This window comes from Cervus elaphus, chromosome 19, assembly GCF_910594005.1.
Source record: "Cervus elaphus chromosome 19, mCerEla1.1, whole genome shotgun sequence".
Taxonomy (NCBI): domain Eukaryota; kingdom Metazoa; phylum Chordata; class Mammalia; order Artiodactyla; family Cervidae; genus Cervus; species Cervus elaphus.
In genome coordinates, this window is record NC_057833.1 from 70,987,305 (window position 1) to 71,013,071 (window position 25,767).

The following is a 25,767-nucleotide window of genomic DNA, read 5'->3' on the forward strand; positions in this document are numbered from 1 at the left end:
TTGTTTTATAGCACATTTTCCCCCCACTGGAGAGACAAATGGGACATTTTGGGGTGACATGTTTTTGGTTCACTACTTTCAGTTTAGACGAGCAAAGAGAGAAAAGAGACGTTCTCTCTTCTGCCTTTCCAATACAATTTTAAAAATCCCTTCCTGATTGACATTTCAGGTAGGAGTTGAGTCATATTCTTTTTTGCATCTTATTTCATTATTTCTTGAGATTTCCCAAAGATTCTCAGTATCTCTCCTTGGAGATTTATTACTCAGTCCCTGCAATTTCTCCAGGGGCTGGAGTTTAGTTTATGTGATTGCAATCAGGAAACCACTTTGAAAGAGAAGAAATCAATTTACTTTTTCGTGAGCTGTAAATTTTCTGTAAATAAAATTTCACAAGACTATCCTTGTTTTAAAAGGAGTAACAGCAAGGCTATTGAAACAGTAGCAGCTTTGGGGACAAGACATTAATTCACAGGTCCAGAGGTCCCAGGTGGGTCACTATTAGGGGATTTGGGAAAAACCACTCATTGTTTGGAGCCTTCTTTCTCTATAGAAAATGAATTGTTCATTGTTGTTCAGTCACTGAGTTGTGTTGGCCTCTTTGTGACCCTATAAACTGTAGCACACGAAGCTTCCCTGTACTTCACTATCTCTCCCTGAGTTGCTCAAACCCATATTCATTGTGTTGATGAGGCCATCCAACCATCTCATCCTCTGTCGCCCCTTCTCCTTCTACCCTCAATCTTTCCCAGCATCAGGGTCTTTTCCAATGAGTCGGCTCTTCACATCAGGTGACCAAGGTATTGGAGCTTCAGCTTCAGCCTCAGTCCTTCCAGTGAACAGCCAGGATTGATTTCCTCTAGGATTGACTAGTTGGATCTCCTTGCAGTCCAAGGGACCCTCAAGAGTCTTCTCCAGCACCACAGTTCAATGAATGGATTGTACAAAATATTTGCTCAGACTCTCTTCACCTCTCAAAATGATCAGAGGCCATTCCATGGAAGAGTGGCCTTCGAAACAGTTTCACTCTGATTTGTTTTATAATAATCCTTGACTTTCGATGATTGTGTCTGGTTTTTCCAAGTGCTTCAGCGGTGATGGTTGAGAGGGAGCTTCTCTATAAACCTTCTGCTAGTGGCAGAGACTCTAGACTTGGCCAGGAGGTAACAGAGGCACAGTCAGGTTAGGGGACCCACAGAGACTCAGAGAGGCTCCCCCACCGAGTCACTTGAACAAAGTAAGTATCAAGAAAAAAAGACATTTTAGGCCAGAAGCTTTCAAACATTTTTGAATTGCCAGTGACCCTAGGAAGTAAGTTGCAGGTAAAAATTCCATGGACAGAGGAGCCTGGTGGGCTACACATTCTACGGGGTCACAAAGAGCTGGACACGACTTAGCAACTAAACCACCCACACCATGACTCAGGAGATGGTTCTAGCAATCGAATAAAGGGCCAGGAAGCAATACTTGTTCTGACTACTTGTGAAGTGCTCTTTAATTTATCTCATTCTATTTTTCTTGCTTCCCTTTCTTGCATATGTACAATAGTAATAGTAGTTATTAGAGTCGTGTCTGACTCTTTGTGACCCCATGGACTATAGCCGACCAGGCACCTCTGTCCATAAAATTCTCCAGGCAAGAATACTGGAGTGGGTAGTCATTTCTTTCTCCAGGGGATCTTCCTGACCCAAGGATTTTTCACCTTGCAGGCAGATTCCTGACCGTCTGAGGCACCAGGGAAGCCTGTTGTGGTTGTTATTATGATTGTTTCATTTGACATCATTGAATGGGTCACAGTCTTTGATTTTGAAGTCACTGTTAGTAAGCTTTTCACAAGGCAATGTCTCTCTGCTGCTTTCTAAATCAGAGACGGACAGCTGAGCTCCTGACCCCTCCATGGGTGATGCTACGTCTTTTCCTCCTGTTGTGATTTTCTTGCTCAGTCGAGAGTGCCACCACCCCCCAAGCCTGTACACCAGGGAAGCACTGTCCTTAGGGTCAAGCCTTCCACTGCAGGCAGTTCATGACCCTCCGGGCTATGAGTACACCATCAAGTCCTAATAAATAATGAATACTAATGACAACCCTGAGACACCTATTTGCTTTGTACTCCCAACAAAGTCAGAAGGAGAACCGGGGCTGCTCCCTAAAAATGGCATCCGGCTCTCTAAATAAAGGGCTTTAATGCATTTTATATTTAAACCGTAAGGCCCTGGGCTCAAACCCAAATTGAGATGGGCTCTCATCCTTAAGTACTATTCTGGAATAAGCCGCTGAAATATTAATCCATCTCTCTGGGTTCAGGGCTTCGGAAGCAGCTCAGTTCTTGGTGTCACATTCCTCGAGGGGACCTGCTTCCACACGCCCTTGAACTGGGGACGGTCAGCCTGGCAGAAGCAAAGGCTGTCCTTCTAGAAAGTCACTGTCTACAAAACTTTTTTGGTGGGAAACATGAAGACCACATGGTTATTAAAAATACACACAATTCAAAGACTGATTTCTCAGTGAAGCTAATCAAGTTCTTGCTTTCGCTGCTCCATCTCTACGTGGCCGAGGGCAAGCTCTTTAACCTCTGTAGACTTAAAGGGATAAGAGTTCCAGACTTAATAAGATCATGGAGAGAATTAAATGAGATAACACATCACCAACTCGATGGACACGCATGTGTGCTAAGTCACTTCAGTCATATCCAGCTCTTTACGACCCTATGAACTGTAGACCACCAGACTCCTCTGTCCATGGGGATTCTCCAGGCAAGAATACTGGAGTGGGTTGCCATGTCCTCCTCCAGGGGATCTTCCTGACCCAGGGATTGAACCTGCGTCTCTTATGTCTCCTGCAATGGCAGGCGGGTTCTTTACCACTATCACCACCAGGGAAGCCCCAAAGGATATGAGTTTGAGCAAACTCTAGGAGAAAGTGAGGGACAGGGAAGCCTGGTGTCCTGCATTAGTCCACGGGTCGCAAAGAGTCAGATATAACTTAGCGATGAACAACAGCAACAAAGCCTGTGTAGCCCTTGTCCCAGTGCCTGGGCCTCAGAGCAGCTCCAGCTCTGAATGAGTGTTACCGATCATTCTTATTTGTCCACTAGCGTAAAGAAAGCTTTCAGATTTGGTGAATCAATTCTATAGCTTTCTCTCTTCTCAGAGACAAGTAACACTTGAGGGATCCCCAGAAGTCAAGTGACCTAGTCTCTTGTCTTCAGGCAAATGAATCCCCCAAACCTGTTAAAACCTAGCATAGCCAAAATCCAATTGTGCGTCCTGAGCTACTGCAGGTTGTTCCGGTATGATCAATTATTTATTTGACCTACTAACTCAATATAAGCACTTATATATTAGTTCTCCTTAAAAAAATAAGAAAAAAATTATATTTGCTTTTAAAGATCCAAAAATTTGTCCCATGGGGAGTTTCACTTTTTGAGGGGTTGCTGATTTATAACACACATCAGAAATGCTCCTTTCTCTTCTGTTCAAAGTGAAACAAACAGACCTTCAGCAGAGAAAAGACTTTTGTTTCACAAGTTTCTGCCGAGGAGTTATTTAAGGTCTATGTACTTTGGATTTCAACATGCTAAAATTTTAAAGATCAACAAAGAGAAGACATTTTTCTGTAGAAGTTTTTATTCTTAGATTTGTGGAGGGGAGAGCTTACTTAATAAGTTTCAGGTGTCTCAGATGCTTCTAGATATTTATCCACACTTCTCTTGTTTAGCTCCAGATATTTCAACCTTAGGATAAACAAACAAAAAAATTCCACTTGTACTGTATCTATTCTCTGTAATACAGGGAAGAAGTGTGTATTTATTGCTGTAACTTCTTAGGGTGTATCTGAATTTGTATCTAAGTTTATTCATAAGAATTCTAGAACACATAAAAATGATAAGTAACAATAACATTCTCATAAAAGAAGTTTGGGTTTTGTTTTGGGATCTTTTGTTTTGTTCGGGTTTTTTTTCCTGCTTTACCTTAAGGCATTATCACATTTTTGCTAAAGGAGTGTCTTTGGGAGAGAGTATGATTAATTGAACCATCATTTACCATAATTAGAAAAATAAACCATATACAAAAGTGAAAAGAAAGCTTCCATGTGAGTTCCCATCTCATTCCTGGTAAGCAAGGGGTTAACCGGATGTCTTCATCCATTTCCACTCTAATTGGGAAGGATGGGGGAAAATCATTTCAGTAACAGAATAAAAATTGCTAGCCTATAGATGCCTGAGCCAAAAAGAAAAGAAATGAATTCTCTTGTGAGCTTGGTTAGTGAGGGGGAAAACCTGACTTCGTGTCATTGTTTAATGTGCCAGTATTGAATAGTGATCTCTAGAATGGTGTGTGGATCCAGACAAGGGGTCTGTCTGCCCAGGTCTCCTGCGCTGAGGTCACTAGGCAGTTTCTGGACACTCTTCTTCCCGGTTGTGCTAAACCTGGAGTCAGCTCAGGTTGACAACTCATCGTGGTGTTTATAGGCACAAAGGAGAGCCCTCACTGGCACACTGGGTTAAGTTTTCTTCTTTTCCTCCTTAGAAGTCCATGTCATTATCTCACGTCTTCAGCAAAAGAGAGTTCTTAGCTAAATAAATATTTCCTATTTCATAACTGGTAAGGAAATAGACTTGTTTCTCAAAAAAAAAAAAAAAAAGGTGAGATGCTTCCTAAATGGAGAACTTGACAATTAAAGAACTTCTTGTAAATGAATGCTTTTTAAAAATTATTGAAATCTACTTTTATATAAATACTTCCTACATGCCCGTTTTCAAAACTTACCCTGGAGTACTTTATTTCCCAATACTTGCGAAAAGGTGACAAGAGAAATAAGAATTAGTCGTTTTGTAGTTGTGAAACATTAGTGAACTTCCAAATCAGTAGTTCAACTAGAAAAGAACCTGAGTTCATTCAGAGGTTTACTTGTCATCATATTTGGACTCTCATCTGTTCTTTTGTTCTTGCTATTAAAAAAAAAAAAAAAAAAACTACTACCAATTCTGCAAAAATATATGACAAAAAGTCTTGGAGTTTATGTATTTAATCATTTCTAATAAGTTTTGGATGATCTCCGTAGATTGCTTTCATTGAACATAGTAGTAGAAATTGGCAATTCGCTAACAGATAATAGATATTTTTCAGCTGTAATTTCATTAAAGATTATTTCACTCTTCCACTCTACCTTTTAAGAAGAGGTGAACTCTCTGAATTAGCACCATTCTTCTTTCAAGAATGATAGAAAAATTTGTTTCATTTTTTTGAGTAGGTTTAAATTATAGCATTTTTCAGGCTTCCCAGGTAGCTCAGTGGTAAAGAATCTGCCTGTCAATGCAGGGAACCCAGGGGACCCAAAAAACTTGGGTTCAATCCCTGGTTGAGACGGTCCCCTGGAATAGGAGATGGCAACCCACTCCAGGAATCTTCCTGGGAAATCCCACGGACAGAGGAGCCTGGCGGGCTACAGTCCGTGGAGTCACAAAGAGTTGGACATGACTGAGCACGCACACATAGCATTTTTCTAAGGAAGTCCAAGACAATCCTTAAGTTTAAATCTGACTTGACCGTTGTTTGATTGAGAAATAGGCAATATGTTTCCTAAGAAATCTTCCCCAAAATTGTTTTCTTTAATTAAAACAGATATTTCATTGACATACAGTTGCTGTACAATATATATGTTACAGGTGTACAATCCAGTTACTTACAGTTTTTAAAAGGTTATATTCCATTTATAGTTATTATAAAATATTGACTGTTCTGTGTGTCATACAATATGTCCCTATTAGTTGTTAACAGAATTGTTATTATCTTACTTCAATGACTGGAGCATTATCCATAGAAATGTGATTATTACTGGAATATTGATTATATAATATTATTTAATAGTATTACCTTAATATAAAAATATGTAAACATTACAATGCAGATCTTAAGATTTTTATGAAACTTAGAAAATGTAATTTCATAGAATGATTGCTTCCATTGTTGCTTATTCTTATAGGTCTTTTTTATTGCATACTACAACATGAAATTTTCAAGTTTTTGTGGTGTATAATTCCATGACCTCACAGCAAGTAGGATAATGATAGTTTTTTAATCCATTACTCCATTCAAAATTCTGTTTTTCAAATCTGAAGGCAGAAGGATTCATTTTGAGTGCCTGGAAAAATACTCTAAGATCAACATTTGGCAATTTATAATTTAATTGATCAATAAAATGGATATATCTCAGCTATCTCAGCAATTCCTTCACTCTTTTTATAAATAATATTATTTATTTTTAATTGTAAAATGATATTTCATTGGGAAAACATAATTAAAAACAACTTTATACACCTGGAATTAATATAATAAATCAACTATGAAGTGAAAGTGACATGAAAGTCGCTCACTCGTGTCCAACTCTTTGTGACCCCAAATTCTTCAGAATACTGGAGTGGGCAGCCGTTCTCTTCTCCAAGGGATCTTCCCAACCCAGGGATCAACCCGGGGTCTGCTGCATCACAGGTAGATTCTTTACTAACTGAGCTATCAGGGAAGCCTCAAAAATCAACTATACTTCAATTTAAAACAAAACTTTATAAAGAAGGAAAAAAATTCTTAAACTTAAAAAAAAAGCTTTTATATTGGGGTATAGTTGATTAACAAACAATGTTGTGATAGTTTCAGGTGAACAATGAAGGGACTCAGCCATCCATATACATGTATCCTTTCCCCCGCAAACTCCCCTCCAATCCAGACTGGCACACAGCATTAGGCAAATTTTCCCATGCTATACAGTAGGTCCTTGTTGGTTATCCATTTTAAATATCACTGCTTACTCTTGATTCTTAAGTAGATTTCTGTGTTCAGGACAGACTGGGGAGTCAGAACCCAAGGTTTATCTCAGGCCTTTACATTCTCTTTCTAAAAAGTTCTGTTGTATTTGGAGAAATTTCTCTACAATCTATATGGGATCATAAATAGAAATTTTTTATTTCAATTGGAAAAAAAGCTCCAATTTTATGCACAGTTGTAATAATCACAATGAGGAACCTTGTAGCTATTTATTCTACAAGAATTAAAGTATGTTATATATGCATATTATTTTTTAGTCATCATTTCATAATACAGTATAGAGTGAAACCTCACTAATTGGGTTGACATAGAGAAAACAGAATTAGTAAAAAGGGTGAATTTTAATATTTTTAAATAATTGTGGTAATAAATTATAGGTACTATTTATGAGTAAATATCTATTTCTCTCTAATCTCATGCTGCATTATTTTAGTTGTATCCAATTCTTTGCAACCCCATGGACTGTAGCCCGCCAGGCTCCTTTTTCCATGGGGTTCTCCAGGCAAGAATCCTGGAGTGGGTTGCTGTGCCCTCTTCCAGGGGATCTTCCCAACCCAGGGATCGAATCCTTGTGGGATCGAATCCTTTCCTCTTATGCCTCCTGCGTTGGCAGGAGGGTTCTTTACTGCTAGCGCCTCTCTGATCTCAGCCCTATGTAAAATATAGTACAGAACAGCAATGTATTTTGTTTTTTTCTAGAAGGTGCAGAATCTCAAAGTTATTTGTGTGTGTATTTAAATCGCAGCTTCTCAGGCCTGCTTGCAGGACTAGAAATGACATATGTGCAGTTGGAGGAACCCTGTGTAAACTGGTAACATTCTTAAAATGTGTTGTCTTGAGTTGATCCTATGTTTTCCTTTTTCTTTTCTTTCCCCTTCCCACTCAAAATCCAAGTTCACTCCGGCCATATGCTGACCTCATTCAGTATCAGACCAGGTCAATTTCTCACAGTTCCAAGCGGCACTTAAATACAAAACTGGAAAAGCTTGTCCATGGCTCTCATTTTTCAGAGGAGGAAACTGAGACCAGCACAAAGTGACTAATCAAACAGACCTACAGTTAACCTCCAACCCTCCTCCCTGTGTCTAGCAGTTCAAGAACCAGTTAAACTGACTCACCTAGCTATTTTTAAACAGAAGTGATGCAGAAGGAAAAGAGTCAGACCTTCCCTTGTCATAAGTGAGAGAGTAAAGATAAATTATATGCACAAAGAATAAAATAAAGTGTTTGCTGTGGGGAGGAGAGTTCCCTGTTGAAGGAACCCTGGGAAAGGACAACTGAAATTCCTAAATATTCATTCAGACATTCTCATTTATTGTTCTTTCCTCAACTTAGAAAACTTGTGTTTTGTTTCTTTTTAGTTTGTTTGGGGGTTCTTTTGTTTGTGTTTATGTTACTTTTATTGGAGTGTAGCTGATTTATAACATGTTAGTTTCAGGTATACTGCAAATTGAATCAGGTATAAACTCCACTTTTTTTTTTCTTTTTAAATTCTTTTCCAGTGTAGGTCATTACAGAGTATTGAGTAGAGTTCCCTGTGCTATACAGCGGGTTATTTAATCTTTAGTAGTGCATATATGTCAATCCCAATCTCCAGTTTATTCCTCCTCCTACCCCATCCCCTGGTAACCATAAATTTGTAGAAAATCTGTGTTTTGTTTCTAATTCATAGTGGCAGAAATGCTTTTAAATATACTAATTAAAATGTCTAAACTAAAGCAGACTCTAGACGTAATGTTTTTTAAATAGAAGCTACTTCTGTGATCTGCTAGAAAACTTGACTGCTGTCACATTCCCCAGTTAGGGGACTCAAAGCCATAGAAAAGTGTATACACTCAAGTGTGTTTCTCAAGAGTAGTGGACTTTAAGAAGCTCCTAGACACTTGGGTACTTTCCATAGAGCTTGGATGGGGGAAATCACTCCGAGAACTAATTTTATGTGTCATAAGTGGTTTCTCAGCCTTCCATTTAAAGAGCAGAAAATGACAGTGAAGGACAGGGAAGCCTGGCGTGCTGCAGTCTACAGGGTCAACAAAGAGTGGAACACAACTGAGCAACTAAACAACAACAATAAAAAAGAGAATGTGGGGGAGGTTTAGGTCCCATCCAACCCACAACACCAAGGGGTGGAAACCAGGGGTGCTGGTTCTTAAGAGATGCTTAGACCTTCAAAGATTCCAATAGCCCCCAAGGAACCAAAGCAATGAGGCAGGGCCTGTAGTTTCTGTTAACAAACCTGGCTTCATATTTCTTCATTGTTGTTGCTTCTGAGAACTAGAAGAAAAACAGGTGGACCCACTCCATAACTGAGGCCAGAAGCTGACTCACCACTGATGTGAACTCATTATTTCAACTGGAAAATGGCTAGCAAATTTGATATCTTGAGTGGTTTTGTTTTGTTTTAAAACCTATATGCAGTATTTCAAAATAAACCTGTTCATTTGCTGTTGTTCAGTCACTAAGTGGTGTCTGACTCTTTGCAACCCCATGGACTATAGTACGCCAGGCTTCCCTGTCCTCCACTATCTCCCAGAGTTTGCTCAAACTAATGTTCATTGAGTTGGTGATGCCATCCAACCATCTCATCCTCTGCTGCCCCCTTCTTCTTTTGCCTTCAATCTTTCCCAGCATCAGGGTCTTTTCCAATGAGTCAGCTCTTCACATCAGGTGGCCAAAGCATTAGAGCTTCAGCTTCAGTGTCAGTCCTTCCAATGAATATTCAGGGTTGATTTCCTCTAGGATGGACTGGTTGGATCTTCTCGCAGTCCAAGGGACTCTCAAGAGTCTTCTCCAGCACTACAATTTGAAAGCATCGATTTTTCAGCAGTCAGCCACTATTTGAGAATATCCCTCAATCACTTTGCAATTCTGTTTCGAAGTCATGAGCTGGTAAACATAAAACCTTTTGTTCTAATACATGTTGCCTGTATGAATTTCATAGAACACAAGCATGTTGGAAAAGAAAGGGTCAAGAGATTCCTTAGTAGTATTCTTTCAGAGTCGAAGAAACCAAAGCACATTGTATAGGCTGTGCCATCAGCAGCTGGTAAACTTTAAGTGGAAACGAGCAATGCATGAGGCAGACCTGTAGCTCATCCATGGCTGTGAAAATGCATTAGTGGCAACGACAGTGGTCCCTAACCTTTGCAGCTTAGTTGTTTTCACCGTGTATGTGTGTGTCCTTACGACACAGCCAATCAAGTGATGCTGTAATAAAATTCTGAACTTTGCTTCAGGACAGCTCGGAGAGAAAATATGAGTCAAGAAAGATGCATTACTTAATGGCCTTTGCTAATAGCAGGTTATAAACAGGGCTCGTTTGAACACAAGCTGAATAGCAGCAAAACTGCTCTTCAGAGGGAATTGTGTTTTGAGTGGTCGCCCTTGAACTGCCCAGTCTAGTACAGTAGCCACTAGCCTTGTGACATTTGAGGGCTTGAAACACAGCTAGACTGAAATGAGATACACTGTGAATACAAAATACATATAGGAATTTGAAAACTTACTAAAAGAAAAATAATGTAAGATACCTTATGAACGATGTTAATATTGATTACATGTTGAAATCGTTTGGGCTGTACTAAGTTAAATTTATTATTAAAATTAATTTCACCCATTTCTCTTTACTTTCTCCATGTGGTTATTAGAAAATTTTACATTACATATATGGCTCATATTACATTTCTAGTGGACAGTGCTGCTCTAGAATAAGAGAGATGCCCACAGGGTTTAAAGGCAAATGGTCAAAAACTAGTAAAGAAGTTTGAGTGACAATGACGTAATGATGTGAATCTTGCAAGGTGGTTGAGTTGGCTGGCTATGACTGGCAATCTAGAGGCAAACTGGCCAATAACTGCATCTCAGTTTCTTCATCTGTAAAATGAAGGGAATAATGGTGGGCTGTTTACTGCTAGAAGGCTAAATGGAATAATGCATGTAAAGACTTCAGTGTGAGGTTTGATGCACTCATCAAAGGGAGCTTCAGTAATCATGATTGCCTTGGGCAACTCCAGCTGCTGTAACAAAATACTATAGACTGGGTGGCTTACACAACAGAAAATTATTTCTTACAGTTCTGGCAGCTGCAAGTCCGTGATCAGAATGCCAGCATGGTTGTGTTTTGGTGAGAACCTTCTTCCTGGCTTGTATTAATACTTGGCTGCCTTCTTGCTGTGTGCTTGCATGACAGGGAGAGGGAGAGGGAAAGGCTCCAGTCTCTTCCTACAAGGGCACTAAGTCTGTCGTGAGCACCCCACCCACATGACCTCATTTAAACCCGATGACCTCCTAAAGGCCTCACCTGTTAAGATCATCACATTAGGGTTTAGGGCTTCAACATATGAGTTTGAGGGGGGGCAGACACAGACATTCAGTCCATCACATTCATTTCAAAAATCCAATGGGAGAGATATTTCATGTTGATTTGCACTTTGTTTACAAACACCTTTTCAATACTACAGTCTACTGGGTGCTGGGCACCATTTTTGCGGATACCAAGCAGCTGGCCTTGCCAACTCTGAGTAGGGCCCTTGAACCAGGAGCAGTGGTATCACAGGGAGCTTGCTGGGAATGCAGGACCTCAGTCCCCACCCCACCCCCAAACCTATTGAATCAGAGTCTGCCCTTGACCTGGTTCCCAGGGGCTTGGGGTACACATTGCTTACATGGGGCTGTCTAGGACTTGAAGAGGAGGGAACCTCCCTGGCAAAGTGTTCAGACCCTAGTGGTTATGTGTTTGTGTGGGGCTGAGGGTGAAATCAGAAGAGAAGGGGACAGTTACAGGGGTGGCTTGACAGAGGCCAATACAAGACACCCTTGTCCTCCCGTGATCCAGAACCAACTGTGAGACCGGCAAACAAGCGGAGCAGACAGACGTCAAACTATCAGCCTTATCACAGATAGGACTCTTGGAGGACAGGGACTTAGGGGTGTGGCTTCCTGCTCCTGAACCCCAGAAACAGAGACTCATAAGGACGCAGGCGGTGTCTCCCCAAAACAATAAGAGGAGGGGAAGGCGTCTTTGGTGTGCTACTTTGCTATTGCGGCCAAGCTAGCAAATGATCACCAACTTCACAGCTTACACAACACTGGTTCCTCTTGTTTATTCTACCAGCATCTTGTCCTGTCCATTCCAAGCTGATTGCTGGTGTCCACCTCCACCCCATCCTCACTGGTCTTGACTGCTCCTAATGGCACGTGGGCAGGAAATGGGGGAAGATCCCTCCCTCTCCCTCACTTCCCTCCCCCCTTTTCTGTCCCCATTTTTTTCACCTAAATGCTCACGAGTCTTGCTTGGCAAGGTTGTAGCTCATTTGCTCCTTCTCTACTCCGTCTAATTCACCTATCCACCTCTGATAGATTTATTTTCCTAAAATATGTGTCCATCATGTTATTTCCCAGATTTCCGGGCTCTGAGAGAACCCGCTGCCCTCACACTGAAGTTCAGGTTGCTTTAGATTGTGTAAGCTGCCTCTGACCTGTCTGTGTTTGTGTCTGCCAGCGCTGTCACCTACAAACTGCCACACCCCAACCTGATCCCCAACTTACACCCCAACTATGCTGTGGGCCTGTGTCATAATGTCATCTCTGCCTCTCTCATGCTCATCCTTCTGCTTGGAAAGCCTTCTCTCCCAACTCCCCAGGCCCCCCCAAGCCTTACTGACCACCTGGTAAAAATCTACATGGCCTCCAAGAGTCAAATCAATATCACTTCTAACCAAGAATCAGGTCTTTCCAAAGTCCACCAGATGGTGTCAACCCCTGTGTGTCCTTCCTCCAGCTTCCTGGACTCTACACACGCGTCCATCAGCAGCTTGATACTCCACGGCTCTCACTTATTGGCCCAAAGGGACCTTGACCTGCTCTCAGACTTTGTAGATGGCCGGAAATAACCTCAGGATATGAATCCTAAATACTTGGCGATTCTGCTCAGTAAAGAATTTCAGGGCTATTTTCTGATAGAGACCTTGAGACAAGGGAGGATAAAAGTCAAAGATGAGATCAGAGTTGAATCATTCAGAAGGCTAAAAAGGCACTGATAAAAATACACAGTTGTGGTCAAAAAGAAACATAGCTCATCACATGTGTAGACCCAGATGCAGGGATGAGAATGTGTGCGTGTCCAGAAATCAAGAGTGAAGTAACTTTGGGCAGATTTCCTAAACTCTCCAAGTGTAAGGTTTCTGGTCTGTAAAATGGGAATGAGAATAGTGTTGTTGCCAGGAATAAATCAGGCAAGGTAGCCTTTTTGGCCACGGCCTGGCACACAGCAGCCGTGGAGAGACTGGAAGGGAGCGCTGGCCAAAGTCATCTCTCACTGTTGTGATACCCAAGACCTGTCTTCTCTTACAGTTCAGGTTCTAGCATCATTAACAACTCCTTGGGCAAATCATTTCAAATTCCTACAGGTGTGACTTCAGGTACAGACACCCACCTCCTCTCTCTCCCTCTTACCCCCCAACTTAATGATGCATGCTGTCTCCTTGAAGCTACTGGCACAGGACAAACGAAAAAAGCTCTCAACAGACCGCTGCACACCTTTCAAAATCCTCTCACTTCTGCCTTTGTTTTTAGGTTAAAAAAAAAAAATCTTGGCTCTTCTCTCAGAATTACTGAAATATTAGGTGTGTAGACAAAACACTTGCCTTTCCACTCTGCTTCTCCTATTTCTCAATCTCAGACATGGAAAGGCTTCTCAGGGTCTCAGGAGAGAATTTCCAGGGTGGTTAATTCTGTTAGGTCTCTTTAGCATAAACTCAGCTGTCTGGTCAATCTTACCGCTGTGAATTTCCCCCAGCCCCCACACCTATTAAAACTAAACTTATTAACTTCAGGGTGTATTTGTTATTTTCTGCCTTATCATTCACAATTAGTGCAAATAACTCTTTCTCTGCTCTGTTTTTAAAAAACTTTTATGGAGTCACTTTATGTACTTGTAAACGACAATCTTGTGTGTATGTGTCTTTAAGAAGGCTCTTTTGAGAATTTTGTTGTTTAGTTGCTAAGTCGTGTCCAGCTCTTTGCAACTCTAAGGACTCTGGCTGTCAGGCTCTTCTGTCCCTGGGATTTCCCAGGCAAGAATACTTTAGTGGATTACAATTTCCTTCTCCAGGGTATCTTCCCAACTCAGGGATCGAACCCACGACTCCTGCATTGGCAGGCGGATTCTTTAACGCTGAGCCACCAGGGAAGCCTCCTTTGAGACTATACATACTTAATTCTTTTCATTTTTCATCACAGGCAGTCCTTCAGAACCCCTTATTATTTCAGTTGCCCTTTTTGCTTAGCAAAAACATAAAACTAAGGAGCTGAAAATCTTGTTCTCCTGCCTATTTAAACAGCATCTGGAAATCTGAAATAATTACCTCCTTTCTTAAAGGTTTTATTTAAGCAATATTATACTAATATTGTGCAGTGGAGTTGAAAGCTCTAGGTCTGCAGTATTTGAAATGTTGAAATCTTAAGGCTTTGAAAAATGCTATTTCCTCCATGTTAATCATTCAGTTCTGACCATTATCCATAACAAGGCTGATGAAATCATTTCAAATTCAGAACATTATACATAGATATACAAGGGAAAGAGAAATAGCTTCATATGGCTTTGCTTAGTGGATTTACCTGTGACTTTACCTGTAATTGTACATGCAGGAGTATATAGTAAGTGATCCATATGTGGAAATTATCATGACAATTATTTTCAGTAACAATTGATATCGCTGTCACTTTAAGAATACAAGCTTTCAGTATAAGCAATCCGCCCTCCTAGCAAAGAGAAGGAAAGGAAATCAAGTGGGAAGAAAATATTTCTAAAATATTTTATTATTGGAAGTAAATGGTTATAATGTTTGTCTACTAGTTTCTTTTAGAAGATATATTCCAAATTGTTATTTTTATCACTTTGAAAACTATTCATATTTTTACTTTTTTGCATTTAGCTTCTAGTATGGCACAGATTTTTTTTTTTTTTTTGGCACAGATTTTTTAATGTTTTTGTATTAAGTTAGGGTTTGAGAGCTTTTGATGTTGTTTGTTTTTCCTTACCTATAAACAATAATTTTTTTTAATTTAATTTTTATTCTACATTGGTGTATGGTTGATTTACAATGTTGTATTAATTTCAGGTGGACAGCAAAGTGATTCAGTTACACATTTGCATATATCCATTCTTTTTCAGGTTCTTTTCCCATATAGGTTATTACAGAATATTGACTAGAGTTCCATATGCTATACAGTAGGTCCCTATTGATTATCTATTTTGTATTTTATAGAGTGTATATGTTAATCCCAAACTCCTAATTTATACCCCCCCCCACCTTTCCCCTTTGGGTTTGGTTTTCACTTTGAATTGTGATCCACCCCTACATTATCCAAATGTGTTTTTAAGGTTCATGAAATAAATCACATTTGCATCCCACATAGAGCTTAAAAGAGGTGATTCTATGAATGATAAAGACTTCAGTATTAACTAGCAAGGGGAGACATTGGTAGAAGGTACATAAAAACCATATGCATATGTAACAGTTCATTTTTTATATGATGATTTACTGTTTTAAGTTATTTTTGACACAAAGCTGGACAATATGCTATAAAAATCTCCAGTGCTAAAAAGTGTGAGAGGCAACAAGCTCCCAAAAAAAATGAGAGAGGGGATTTAGTTTTCACACTGGCATTGGTTCCAATTACAATTAATCAACTTCAGTAAATTTGGTGTTTGCTGTCAATGTATTCACACAATTATTTTTATTTTCCTATTTTCTACTCTTTCAGAATGTGTACATGGAATGAATCCATCTAGAGACGTTCACGGTATGTTAGATTCTAAATTATATTCTTTACATGCATATTCATATATGCATATATATTACATTTATCCATGTATCTCTATTAACCCCAATAATCAAGACATTTATTTTTGCTGATTCAGAAATATTTAAAAGCTGTTTTCCATACTATAAATGTCAAACATATAAAACATTCCAATGAAACCTTAAATGATACCCTTGGTTCTACAGCGTTTACCACAGGTGCATTGTGCTGTTATTAAATGACTATATATGACTCTCTCTAAAAAAAAAAAAAAAAGCTTGGCTTCTATGTGTTATAACCTTGTTTATTACTTTTGCTATAGCAGTGCTAATGCAAAATTTTTAAGAGCAAAATGCTTATTAAGCATCCCTAATTTTTAAAAAGATTAATTTAAATTCTTCCTCAGTTTGTTACTTGTGACTTGTAAATTGATTTATAAAGTTTGTGAAATAGTCATCTTATCAACCACAGGATCCCATGGAAACGTTCACACAGAGGAAGGATGTAGCAAAAACGAAGGAATCTGGTCCCCCAAAGTAATTATATTTCAAAAGTGAAATCATCTCAAGTCCACTGGGAGAAAGGGATGTTTAATTATTTAAATTCCAATGTTGAAAACCGGACAATGTATATTATACATACATTTACATGTATGTCAGTCTCCATCAAAATTGTTCTCATTCCCTGTGCTATTAGAACCAACTAATGTGGTCCACCTCTAGCAAAATACATTCTCTGATTTTTATTTTCATTAAAATGGTCACTGAAAACAGAAATAATTCTTTTAGAAATGTTACATTTTTAGGAATGTAATTTTAGAAATATATTACAGAGGGGATTTTAAGAGAATGGTTGAGATTCTTATTTTTGCGAGCGTTTTGAAAGAGTAAAAAATGTGTAATATTTAAATGTTTTCTGAGACCCCCCCATCATTATATATTTACCTAAAGTTGTAGGGGAAAAAAAGTCAATAAGCTGTTTTCAGTGAAATTGTTTTATTTTCCCCTTCCAGCTAAGCAAATACTGATTTTTCAATTCACTGTGAAAACTCACATTTCATTCAATCAACTAGGAGCCTTTTGGAAATTTCCCCCATGCAGCAAATTTGGAAGAATCTGTCACACAGCATCCATCCGCCCAACATATTGCTTCGTTGTAAATTTTGTATTGTATTATGACAAAAGCAAATATTAGTATTATTCCAGGGTAACACTACACGAGTGTATACAGAAATGTTTCCTTTCCTTTTCTCTTAGAAAAGCAAGGGGAAGGGAGATTCTACATCGCCGCTTAAATGAGCGCTCCTGGTGGAAAATGAGTACATGGTGTTAGTCAACTCCATACGCTCTAGGTACAAAGCCCTTTAGATTAAGGGGTTCACGATACCCACTTAGTTGGGTCCCAGGCTGCCAGCTTTCCATTTATTTTAGTTCCTCGATAAGGAGGGGCGGTGTGTTTTGTTGCTGATTTTCAAAGCGTGCACCCCGTTAGCGCAGTTACAGCCTGTGCACGGTGCTGAGAACCCCCAATGCCCGGCGGCCCCACTCAAATAAAATCAGCAGCAGCTTTCCTTGCTGCCACCGTCGTTGTCGGAGTTCGAACTTGGGATTTGCTGGTTGAGATTCTGAGCTGAGCAGCGTCTGAACCGGGTGCATCTATCGCTAAGCCTCTTCTCTTACTAAGGAAACCTGATCCCCACTGGAAGACCGCGTTGCGTGGGGCGCCCGCGGCCCCTCGCAGGGTTGAGGGTTTCAGGCAAACGGTCGCAGCCCCAGAGGAGCTTTCTCTGAGCTTTCCGAGCAGGCGGCTTACCCCCCACCCCCCGACCGCTACATCCTCCGAGGCAGAGCCCATTTTTGCCTCCACCACACTCTTTGAGTCCCCCCAGCCCCGGTCCTCGGGGGTCTATGGGGATGCACTTGATCGGCTCCTGAGGAAATACACTCGAGCCCAAGCAGAAAGATTTCACTCGGCCCGAACTCGTCTCTAGAGCGGGCAGCGTCGAGCCCGGGCGCAGAAGAGAGACTGTGTGGCCCCGGAACTCCGGCGCAGACGGTGGAGGGGCTCTGGGGACTGCTCGGTATTTGGGATCGCTCGGCCCGGGTGGAGAGAATAGTGTGGGGTGGGGGTGGGGGTCTTCACACTTGCAATGTCTGAAATTAGGCTTCTTCAAAAATTACTTTTAAAGAAAGTACAAAGGCGTTTTGAGACACCCCGCAACCCCCAGACCCATTAAACAAAATACAGCTGAGTGCTGGAAGTTCCGGAATGTCCCAGGTTTTCCCGAGCGAGAGGAGCGAGGGGACGGGCGCACCAGGCGAGATTCGGGGCCTGAAGGAGGGGGCCGGGCCACAGGGCGCCCGGGACGCCCGCAGCCCCTACGGCTGGGACCAGCTGACGGAGGGGACGGCCAAGGGATTTCGGGAGAAAAAGACCCCGATGCGCGCGAGTCGGGACAGTTGGGACCCCTGCCCGAAGGTTCCCCTGCTGCCCTCCGGGACGCTGGGATACGGGGTCGGGAGACGGAATGGGGCCGTGCAGGCAGGACCCGGCCGCCGTTTCTCCTTTCGTTTCTTCCCCAGCTGAAGTTCCTACCGGAGACCCAAAGGCCGCCAGAAGGACGGCGCGACAGCCGCGCCGTCGGGGGCGTTCCCCGGCGCGCAGGCCGGCCGCCGGGCGCCTGCTGCCCCCTGGCGCCCGCGCCGAGCCGCCCGGCCTCTCCCGGCCTGGGGCGAGGGAAGCGGCCGCGGCGCCCGGAAAGGCCTCCGCGGGCTGGCCCGTCACGGCCCCCGCCTCTGGCAGGCCCCTTGGCGCTGGAACCCTGGGGAGGCCGGAGCGGCAGCGGCAGCGCTCCGGCACCCCCAAATCGCGCGTCGGCAGGGGGAACCAAGGCGGGGGGTAGGAAGGGAGGGTCCCTCACCCCCCCGGGGGGGGGCGAAGGACCCCCGCCCAGGGCGGAGTCGACGTGGAGGGCTCCGTGCCAGGAGATGGGGGAGAGTGGATGAGCGCCCTCCCCCCTAGGGAGGGACCCGGTGGGCTCCGCGAGGTTGGGGGAGCAGCCCCGCGGCCGGGTGGTTGGGGGGGGGGGCGGGGCCCCTCTAAGCTCCGCGAAAATGCCCGCGGCGCCGCGGGGACGGGAGCGGGGGGAATGTTCCCGCCCGCGCGCAGAGCCGGGGTGGCTTCAGGTCCCGGGGCGGCTGGCGCGCGCGCGCGCGCGGGGGCGGGGAGCGGAGCCGGGGGGCCGTTTCCGGGGAGCCGGAGGTGGGTGCGGGGCGCGAACGACCTGGGCCCTGCGGCGGAACTCCGCCCGGAGGCTTTCCACTTTCCTTCCAGTCGCTTGTTCTTTGGGGGTCTTTTCTGAACTACCGAACTCCTTCGCTGGCCGCTAAGTTCAACCCCACCTGAGCGAGGCGCGCCGCGTCAAGACGCACCAAAAAACACCAAGAAAACAAACCCAGAGAGAAAACACACAAAAAGCAGGTCGTGGAGACCGACCACCGTCTGGCCTCAGTAAATCAATCAGCGTCACTTTGCCGCGGCTGCCAACCGGCGCCGAGCGGCTCCCCGGGCTGGGCCCTCGGCCCTTCCCGGCCCCCTCGCGGCCGAATCCCATCCACGCCGGGAAAGCGGAGGCCTTGGGGCCGCCAGGGCCGTCCGGCCCCCGGGTCTCGGGAGCCTAGCGGCGGCCGCTTCATCTATCTCCATGACTCGCGGGACGCTTCCCTCCGGCAGATCTCTGAACCCGGACCATTCGGGGCTCAGCGCGCGGCCCGACCTCCGGCAGATCTCTGAGCCCAGACCATTCGGGGCTCAGCGCGCGGCCCCAGTCCTCCCCAGGCCGACCGGCCTTCTGCTCCACCTCCTGGGTCTCCGAACCACGGCCGCCCCTGGCGCGGCCGCTCACGGCAGACCCCCGGGGCGGTCGGACTGCCGGCCGCGCAAGCCCGCGGGTGTGCAAAGCCGTAGAGCCGCCGTCCGCACCGGGATGGGGGTCTCGAGAGAGCGTGCGTGCGGGGATGTGGATGCGGGGAGCGCGGCGTGGCCACCGCAGCAGCGGTGGACTCTCCACCCCGGCCGCGTACAGTAGCGCGCGGCGGCGGCGGGGGCGCGCGGGCCAATTCCAGGAGCCCGCGGCACCGAGCCGCGCCCTGCCTGATACCGGAAAGGCCTGTGATTGGCCGGCGGCCGCCCCTATGCAAACGAGCTGAGGGAATGGAATTCCTCGGGCCGGGCTTACAGTAAAAGCACGTTCATTTCCAGGCACTCTCATTCATAGAGCCAGCGGGCGCAGGCGGGACGAGCGCCCCGCGGCCGGACCCAGCCAGGGCACCACGCTGCCCGGCCCTGCGCCGGCAGGCACCTCTTGCTGGGGATACTGGGGACGCCAGAAGAAAAGTCAATCTTTGCCGTTTTTCCTAGAACCGCGTTGGAACTTCAATTTTGATTTTTGTGTGGGGGGCTTTTTTGTTGTTGTTGTTTTTTGCCTTTTCCTACTTTTGAATGAACTGGTTTCTTGGCTGGATGGTTCCATTTCTTTCCTGGGTGTGAACTTTTCTCCGGTTGTGTCTTTTGACAACAGCGGGAGAGAGTGCGCCGGGCTTCGTGGCGAGTGGTGAAGTGGCGCGTGTGCGTGGCAGGGTGTGCGTGCTTGTGTAACTCGAGCCGCCCCGTCTGTTGCGATCTGCGCTGCGGAGCCTTTCTCGCCAGGGCTCGCTCCACCTGCTGCGGTTCCGCGGTGAGTGTGGGTAAATTGGCGCGTCCGGGCAGTTCACCCGGCCGGCGCTGGGGCGACGTTGGAGGAAGCTCGTCTCGCTACTGCCCGAGTCGGGGCTGACTCACCGCAGTCGATGTAGACGGCGGCTGGCTTCCGAAGAGTGCGTGCCTGCGTGCGTCTGACTCCGCTGCAGCTCACCTCCCACCAAACCACAGGATCAGCCACAAACTTAACCAACATCCCCAAACCCGAGTTCTCAGATGTGGAGAGCTGAACCCTGAGTGTCATCGACTTGGACTTTTTTTTTTTTAATTAGCTTTTTCTTTGATAAAGCTTGAATTTTCTGAACTGAGCATTTTGCCAGAATTTATTGAAAACATGACAAGTCCTTCTCGCCCAGCCCTTCAACTACTGAAGCTGATTCTCAAGGCTACTTAGAGAAGAAAAAAACAAAACAAAACAAAACAAAACCCTGCAGCGAACATTAATGGGTTTCTGTTGTGTTTAAATTCTCTACAGATTGTATTGTAAATATTTTATGAAGTAGAGCATATGTATATGTTTATATATATATATGTGCACATACATTAGAAGCAGGACCTTTTGGAAGTCTCAGCTCTCGCTTTTGAGGACCGAAGCCAGTTTTGCATGAATAAAAAGTGGCGCCGTATTTGAAGACACTCGTGTATTTTCTCTTGTGTTTGGACTTTAGACAAAACTCACCTGGGGGAAAAAAAAAGAACTGACAGGCAATTAACTACTGGAACTTCCAAATCCCGTATTTGCTGGTCCTTCTGCTCTCCGCATAAATAGTTTAGGAAGTGTATGGGAAATTTTGCCTCCGGGAACTTCTGTAACAGCCAAAGACTGAAACTTCAAACTCTCAAAGCAAGACTCGGAAGAAGATAGGGTCCCTTGGCACTTGACTTTGGATTCTGGTCGCCCACTTTTTAAAGCACTAAGCGGTCGGTGCCCGGGTCTGAGCTGAGGCCGATCGTCAGAACTAGAACTTTTTCCGCCTTCCTGGACTGTTCGTAACTTAGTCTCCCCCTCTCCCCCAGCCACCTTGCATCAATAAAGGCCCCTGATCTTGTATGTTGGTCTCCCGGGAGCTGCTTGCTGAAGATCCGCGCTCCTGTCGCCGTCTGGTAGGAGCTGTTTGCAGGGTCCTAACTCAATCGGCTTGTTGTGATGCGTATCCCCGTAGATGCCAGCACGAGCCGCCGCTTCACGCCGCCTTCCACCGCGCTGAGCCCGGGCAAGATGAGCGAGGCGCTGCCGCTGGGCGCCCCGGACGCCGGCGCCGCCCTGGCCGGCAAGCTGAGGAGCGGCGACCGCAGCATGGTGGAGGTGCTGGCCGACCACCCGGGCGAGCTGGTTCGCACCGACAGCCCCAACTTCCTCTGCTCCGTGCTGCCCACGCACTGGCGCTGCAACAAGACCCTGCCCATCGCTTTCAAGGTAACTCGGGCCGGAGCGGGTGGCGGGAGGACACGCAGAGGCCGGTCGATCGCCGGGGCGGTCGGGGAGGGCCGCGGCCAGGCAGGCGGGGCCGGCTTCTAGAAAGGGGCCGGCGCGGAGGCCCGTGGTCCATCCCTCTGCGCTCCGCACAAGGGGGATGCTGTGTTGCCGTGGCGACCCTTGGTGGGTCCGGGCCGGGGTGGGGGGGGCGGAGGTGGAGGGGCCCGCCTCAGTCGGCCGCCGCGGCCTCCGGGGGATGGTTGAAAAAAATCAGGGTGCCCCCCACCCCAAAGAAGTCCACGGAGCCGGCGGGACCTCCTCCCCGGGCAGCGGTCCTTCGCTTTGATCCAAAGTAGGAAAAGTTATAACCCGGCCGGAACCCAGTCTGTCTGCTCCGTACTTGACAACCAAGCCCTTCTGAAGAAGGCTTCAGGAAATAAAATCGAGATACTCTGATATACCTTTGGGTCCAGGAGAAGAAACTAGACCAGGAAAACTCTCTGGGCTTTTCCCCACATCCACCCCCTCTTTAACAGCACTGTAGGAATTAGCAAGTTCAAAGTCCACGGCAGACTCTGTTAAGCTTGCAAAAGTTTTCGGAGGAGTGTTTTTTTTGTTTGTTTGTTTTGTTTTGAGCTTCTAGCCTATTCCTGCCAGAAGCCGCAAGTAGCGAATCCTGTTTCTTTTCCGGGAACCCTCCTGAACGTTATCGCCGGCTCTCCTAGCTTGAAGCCCCGGGTCAGCGAAAGGAGGCAAGGCGGGCTGCCGTGAGCCTGGGGGTCTCATCCGCCTACTTTGCTGTTTGAGGGGAGGGGGGCGGCGACGTGGACCGGGAAACTTCAGCCTTTTAACTTCAGAGGTCCGCGTTCACTTTTCACCCCTCATCTTGCGCTAGCTTTCAGCTGTTTTGAAAAACCTTGGCCTTCAAAGGGGCTATATAAACAACCCCGGGCGTTTTTAAACAACCGTCCCACCACCCCTGGCAGCAAACAGAAGACGTTTCATTTCGGCGGTAGGGATTCAGTTCTTCTGTCTTGGGTGGGTTGAAGAAGGGGCAGCTTTTTTAATACAATCAGTGCTGTCATTTCCTGTTCTTTTAAAGGGGCTAAGGCAGGCAAGGGGTGGGGGGTGGAAGCTATAAAGATCAGCTACTCTTTTTTTTGTTATTTTTTTAATCTGGCTACATAATTGTTCTCTTTAAGGGGAGATTAAAGTTTTTTATGGTTCCAAGCCTGGGATGGATTTTTAACTAGTTACAATGAATAAATGTTCACTTTTTAAAATACAAGTTAACTATCGGAGTTCTTTTTTTTTAAGCTTTAGACACCTTCCAAACTTAGATTATAGTTTTTAAAACAAACAAAAAGTGCAGTTGGCTGCCTGTATAGAATTGCTTCAATTTTCTGAAAGAAGAGTTTTTGAGGAGGATAGAAAGGAGGATGAGTCTGAGCAGCTGCTGGACTCTTTCCTGTCTCTTCCTCCACCTCTGTAGATTTGGGTTGGGAGCCCATTTCAATTTTAAATCACTCTAATCCCTGTATATAAACAGACTCAGCAGGCAGACCTCCTCGGCTCTGACAGGGATGGGCCCTGGGTCACTTGCAGATAAGTGCAGAGGGGAGGAGACAGGCTGACAATCAACCCGAGGGTCCTTTAAACCAGGTGCCCTGGACACACCAAGGGAGTGTGGGTTCTCAGAGATCTGTGGCTTCCTTTGGGCTAACTCATAGTCTCCTCTGCCTGTCTCCTCCTCGGCTAGGGAACCCACACCCCAAATACTAACTGATTAAGAAAGAATCTGAAGGAGTTAGAGCCAGGTCATTTCTCAAGCCACCCAATGAAAGTATTTCCTTCTAAAAGAATGGAAAAAAAGAAAAAAAAAATCACATAAATTGCTTTCCTGAGCCATCAGGGAATTCCCTTTAGCAGAAATCTTAAAAACCCTAGGGGTTTCCTTTTTAAAATGACTTTTGACAATTCACTGTTTTAAAAAGATCTGTTTTACTGAGTGATAGTTTCTAGGTTCAAGATCAAGGTACAAACCTCTTGAAAAAAGTTCAAGTGGGTCTTGAGAACTTTGGAAAGGACGGTAGAGGAATCAGACCGCTTGGTGAACAATCTGTCGCCACTCCAGTCCCCAGGAAGAGGGGCCTCTTTCTAAAGGAGACCTGCTCACCGCCTAACGGAAGGAGCAGGCAAAACTACCAGTGAGGGAACAAGCACAAAGATTAGGAATAAAGCAAGCTAAACTTTTGTGCCCCTGACTCCACTCTGTATTCATCTTGCACTACCTGCCTCCCAAGCACTTTCTATAGAAATTACTACTTTAGAATTTGGATTTTACGTAAGCCCCAGACAACCTCTTTAAGAAGGTAAGCACTAAAGAATTACTAAGATCCCTCATACTAAGGAGGAGAAAATGTAAAACCATGATAAAGTCTTCCGGTATTGATGAGAAGGAGCACTGAAATGATTCTTTAGGCATCTTCTGAATATGTGTAAATCCTCTGCTTTAATCTTTGAAACTAAAAGGAGATTTAAAGGTGTGCGTTTTCCTTAAAATAGATGAAAACCATCCTAATTGCTTATCCTGGGCCCTAAAATATCCTCAACGCCCCCGTGTCTCTGGTGAAATTGCCTTTATTTTTTAGCCTAGGAGAGATCCCTATTTTACCACAGAGAAAAGTCTTAAATTTGCTACCTGTTACTTATTAGTTATCAAAGCAGTCAAAAAGCTGTTTGGATGACTTAGGATATGTTTTGTAAGACTGTAATATTAAAGTTTATTTAGGCCCTGGTACACCAGAGTCCGAAGGCATAAACATGCCTTCAGCAAGTTGAGAGGCCTTGGCCGCTGATAGTAATATTCTTTTCATAAGAAAGAAAGAAGTAACGTTTCTGTCGGTGAGATCATGATCTCCTAGCTATGCAGTAAATGTCATCTCAACTGAATGCTAAGTTCCACCCCACAGCTTTCTTTAAAATACTGGAAATTTAAGGAATTTGAAATAAATGAATTGTGACTATAATTTCAGCCTAACTAGAGCTGGTTTAAGATGCCAGTTTCAGCCGTGAACAGGCTGACCAAGAGCAGTGTGGGGAGGTTCTGTAATATAGAAGAGGCTTGATATTTTGCCCAACTTCCTGATACTTTAAAAACAGAGAAGTTAAAAAAAAAAAAAATGAGATAGCCTTTGGCCAGCAAGTCTCTTCTTGTCTGTTTGGTCTGTGTTAAAATGTAAACGTTTGTGTTTCCTTACCTATTGTTTATAGCTTTTCATTCCAGTTGTTTCTTTTATTCTGTTTGAAGTTAGATTTTTTAAAAAAATTCTCTGCATATTGCCTATCAGTGATAAAATCTATATCAAATTAACAGAAATGTTAGTTTTTAAGTTAAAAATATTTTTCTAGCCTAAGAATGCTTGCTAACAATTAGATATTCTTTATTAATGTAATTTTCCTGGATTTAATTCTTTCCCTCCTCCTCACCAAGAAAAATCTATAAAAGGCCAAGTAAATGATCTTTGAGCCCCGAAATATCTTGGACTCCTGCTTCAGTTTGAAAAATGGGAAAGGGAGTTAAACTCCTAATTTCTTTAGTCTTAAATTCCAGCATCAACAACTTTTTCTTGTTTAGCCACCGTGATGATTTTACTCTCTATTTCTGTTTGGTGACTGCCTCATGAATTTGCCACATTACTGATGAGGATCGTTTTGAAAAGATGAGTGAGGCACAGACATGGAGCACTGTGAGAGGGGCCAGTGGGAGGAAGGTGATTTAGAATACATTTTGGTAATTATAAAACAAGATTTATTTATTTTAAGCTCTTTAACCAACAATGAGTTATTCAGTTTGAAAACCATGCAGTTGATCCGGTCCCTGTATACTTACTTACTGAATGTGGAATTAAAACAGAGACGCCAGGTCATCACAGGGAGATGGGGATGAGGAAGTAAAAATATGTTTTC

At 44.3% G+C, this 25,767-nt stretch overlaps 1 protein-coding gene across 4 annotated transcripts in view; it reads left to right on the plus strand.

Moving 5' to 3' along the window:
* The window catches only part of RUNX1 (RUNX family transcription factor 1), a 265,457-nt gene that overhangs the window by 146,816 nt on the left and 92,874 nt on the right, over positions 1 to 25,767 (plus strand). For 3 of the 4 annotated variants that reach the window (XM_043874705.1, XM_043874706.1, XM_043874703.1), the window contains exons 3-4: positions 15,585 to 15,623; positions 21,545 to 21,798. In XM_043874705.1, coding sequence (XP_043730640.1) covers positions 15,585 to 15,623; positions 21,545 to 21,798 — 293 coding nt within the window. The remainder of the gene's footprint in view (positions 1 to 15,584; positions 15,624 to 21,544; positions 21,799 to 25,767) is intronic. The other variant, XM_043874704.1, reaches the window with a different exon arrangement.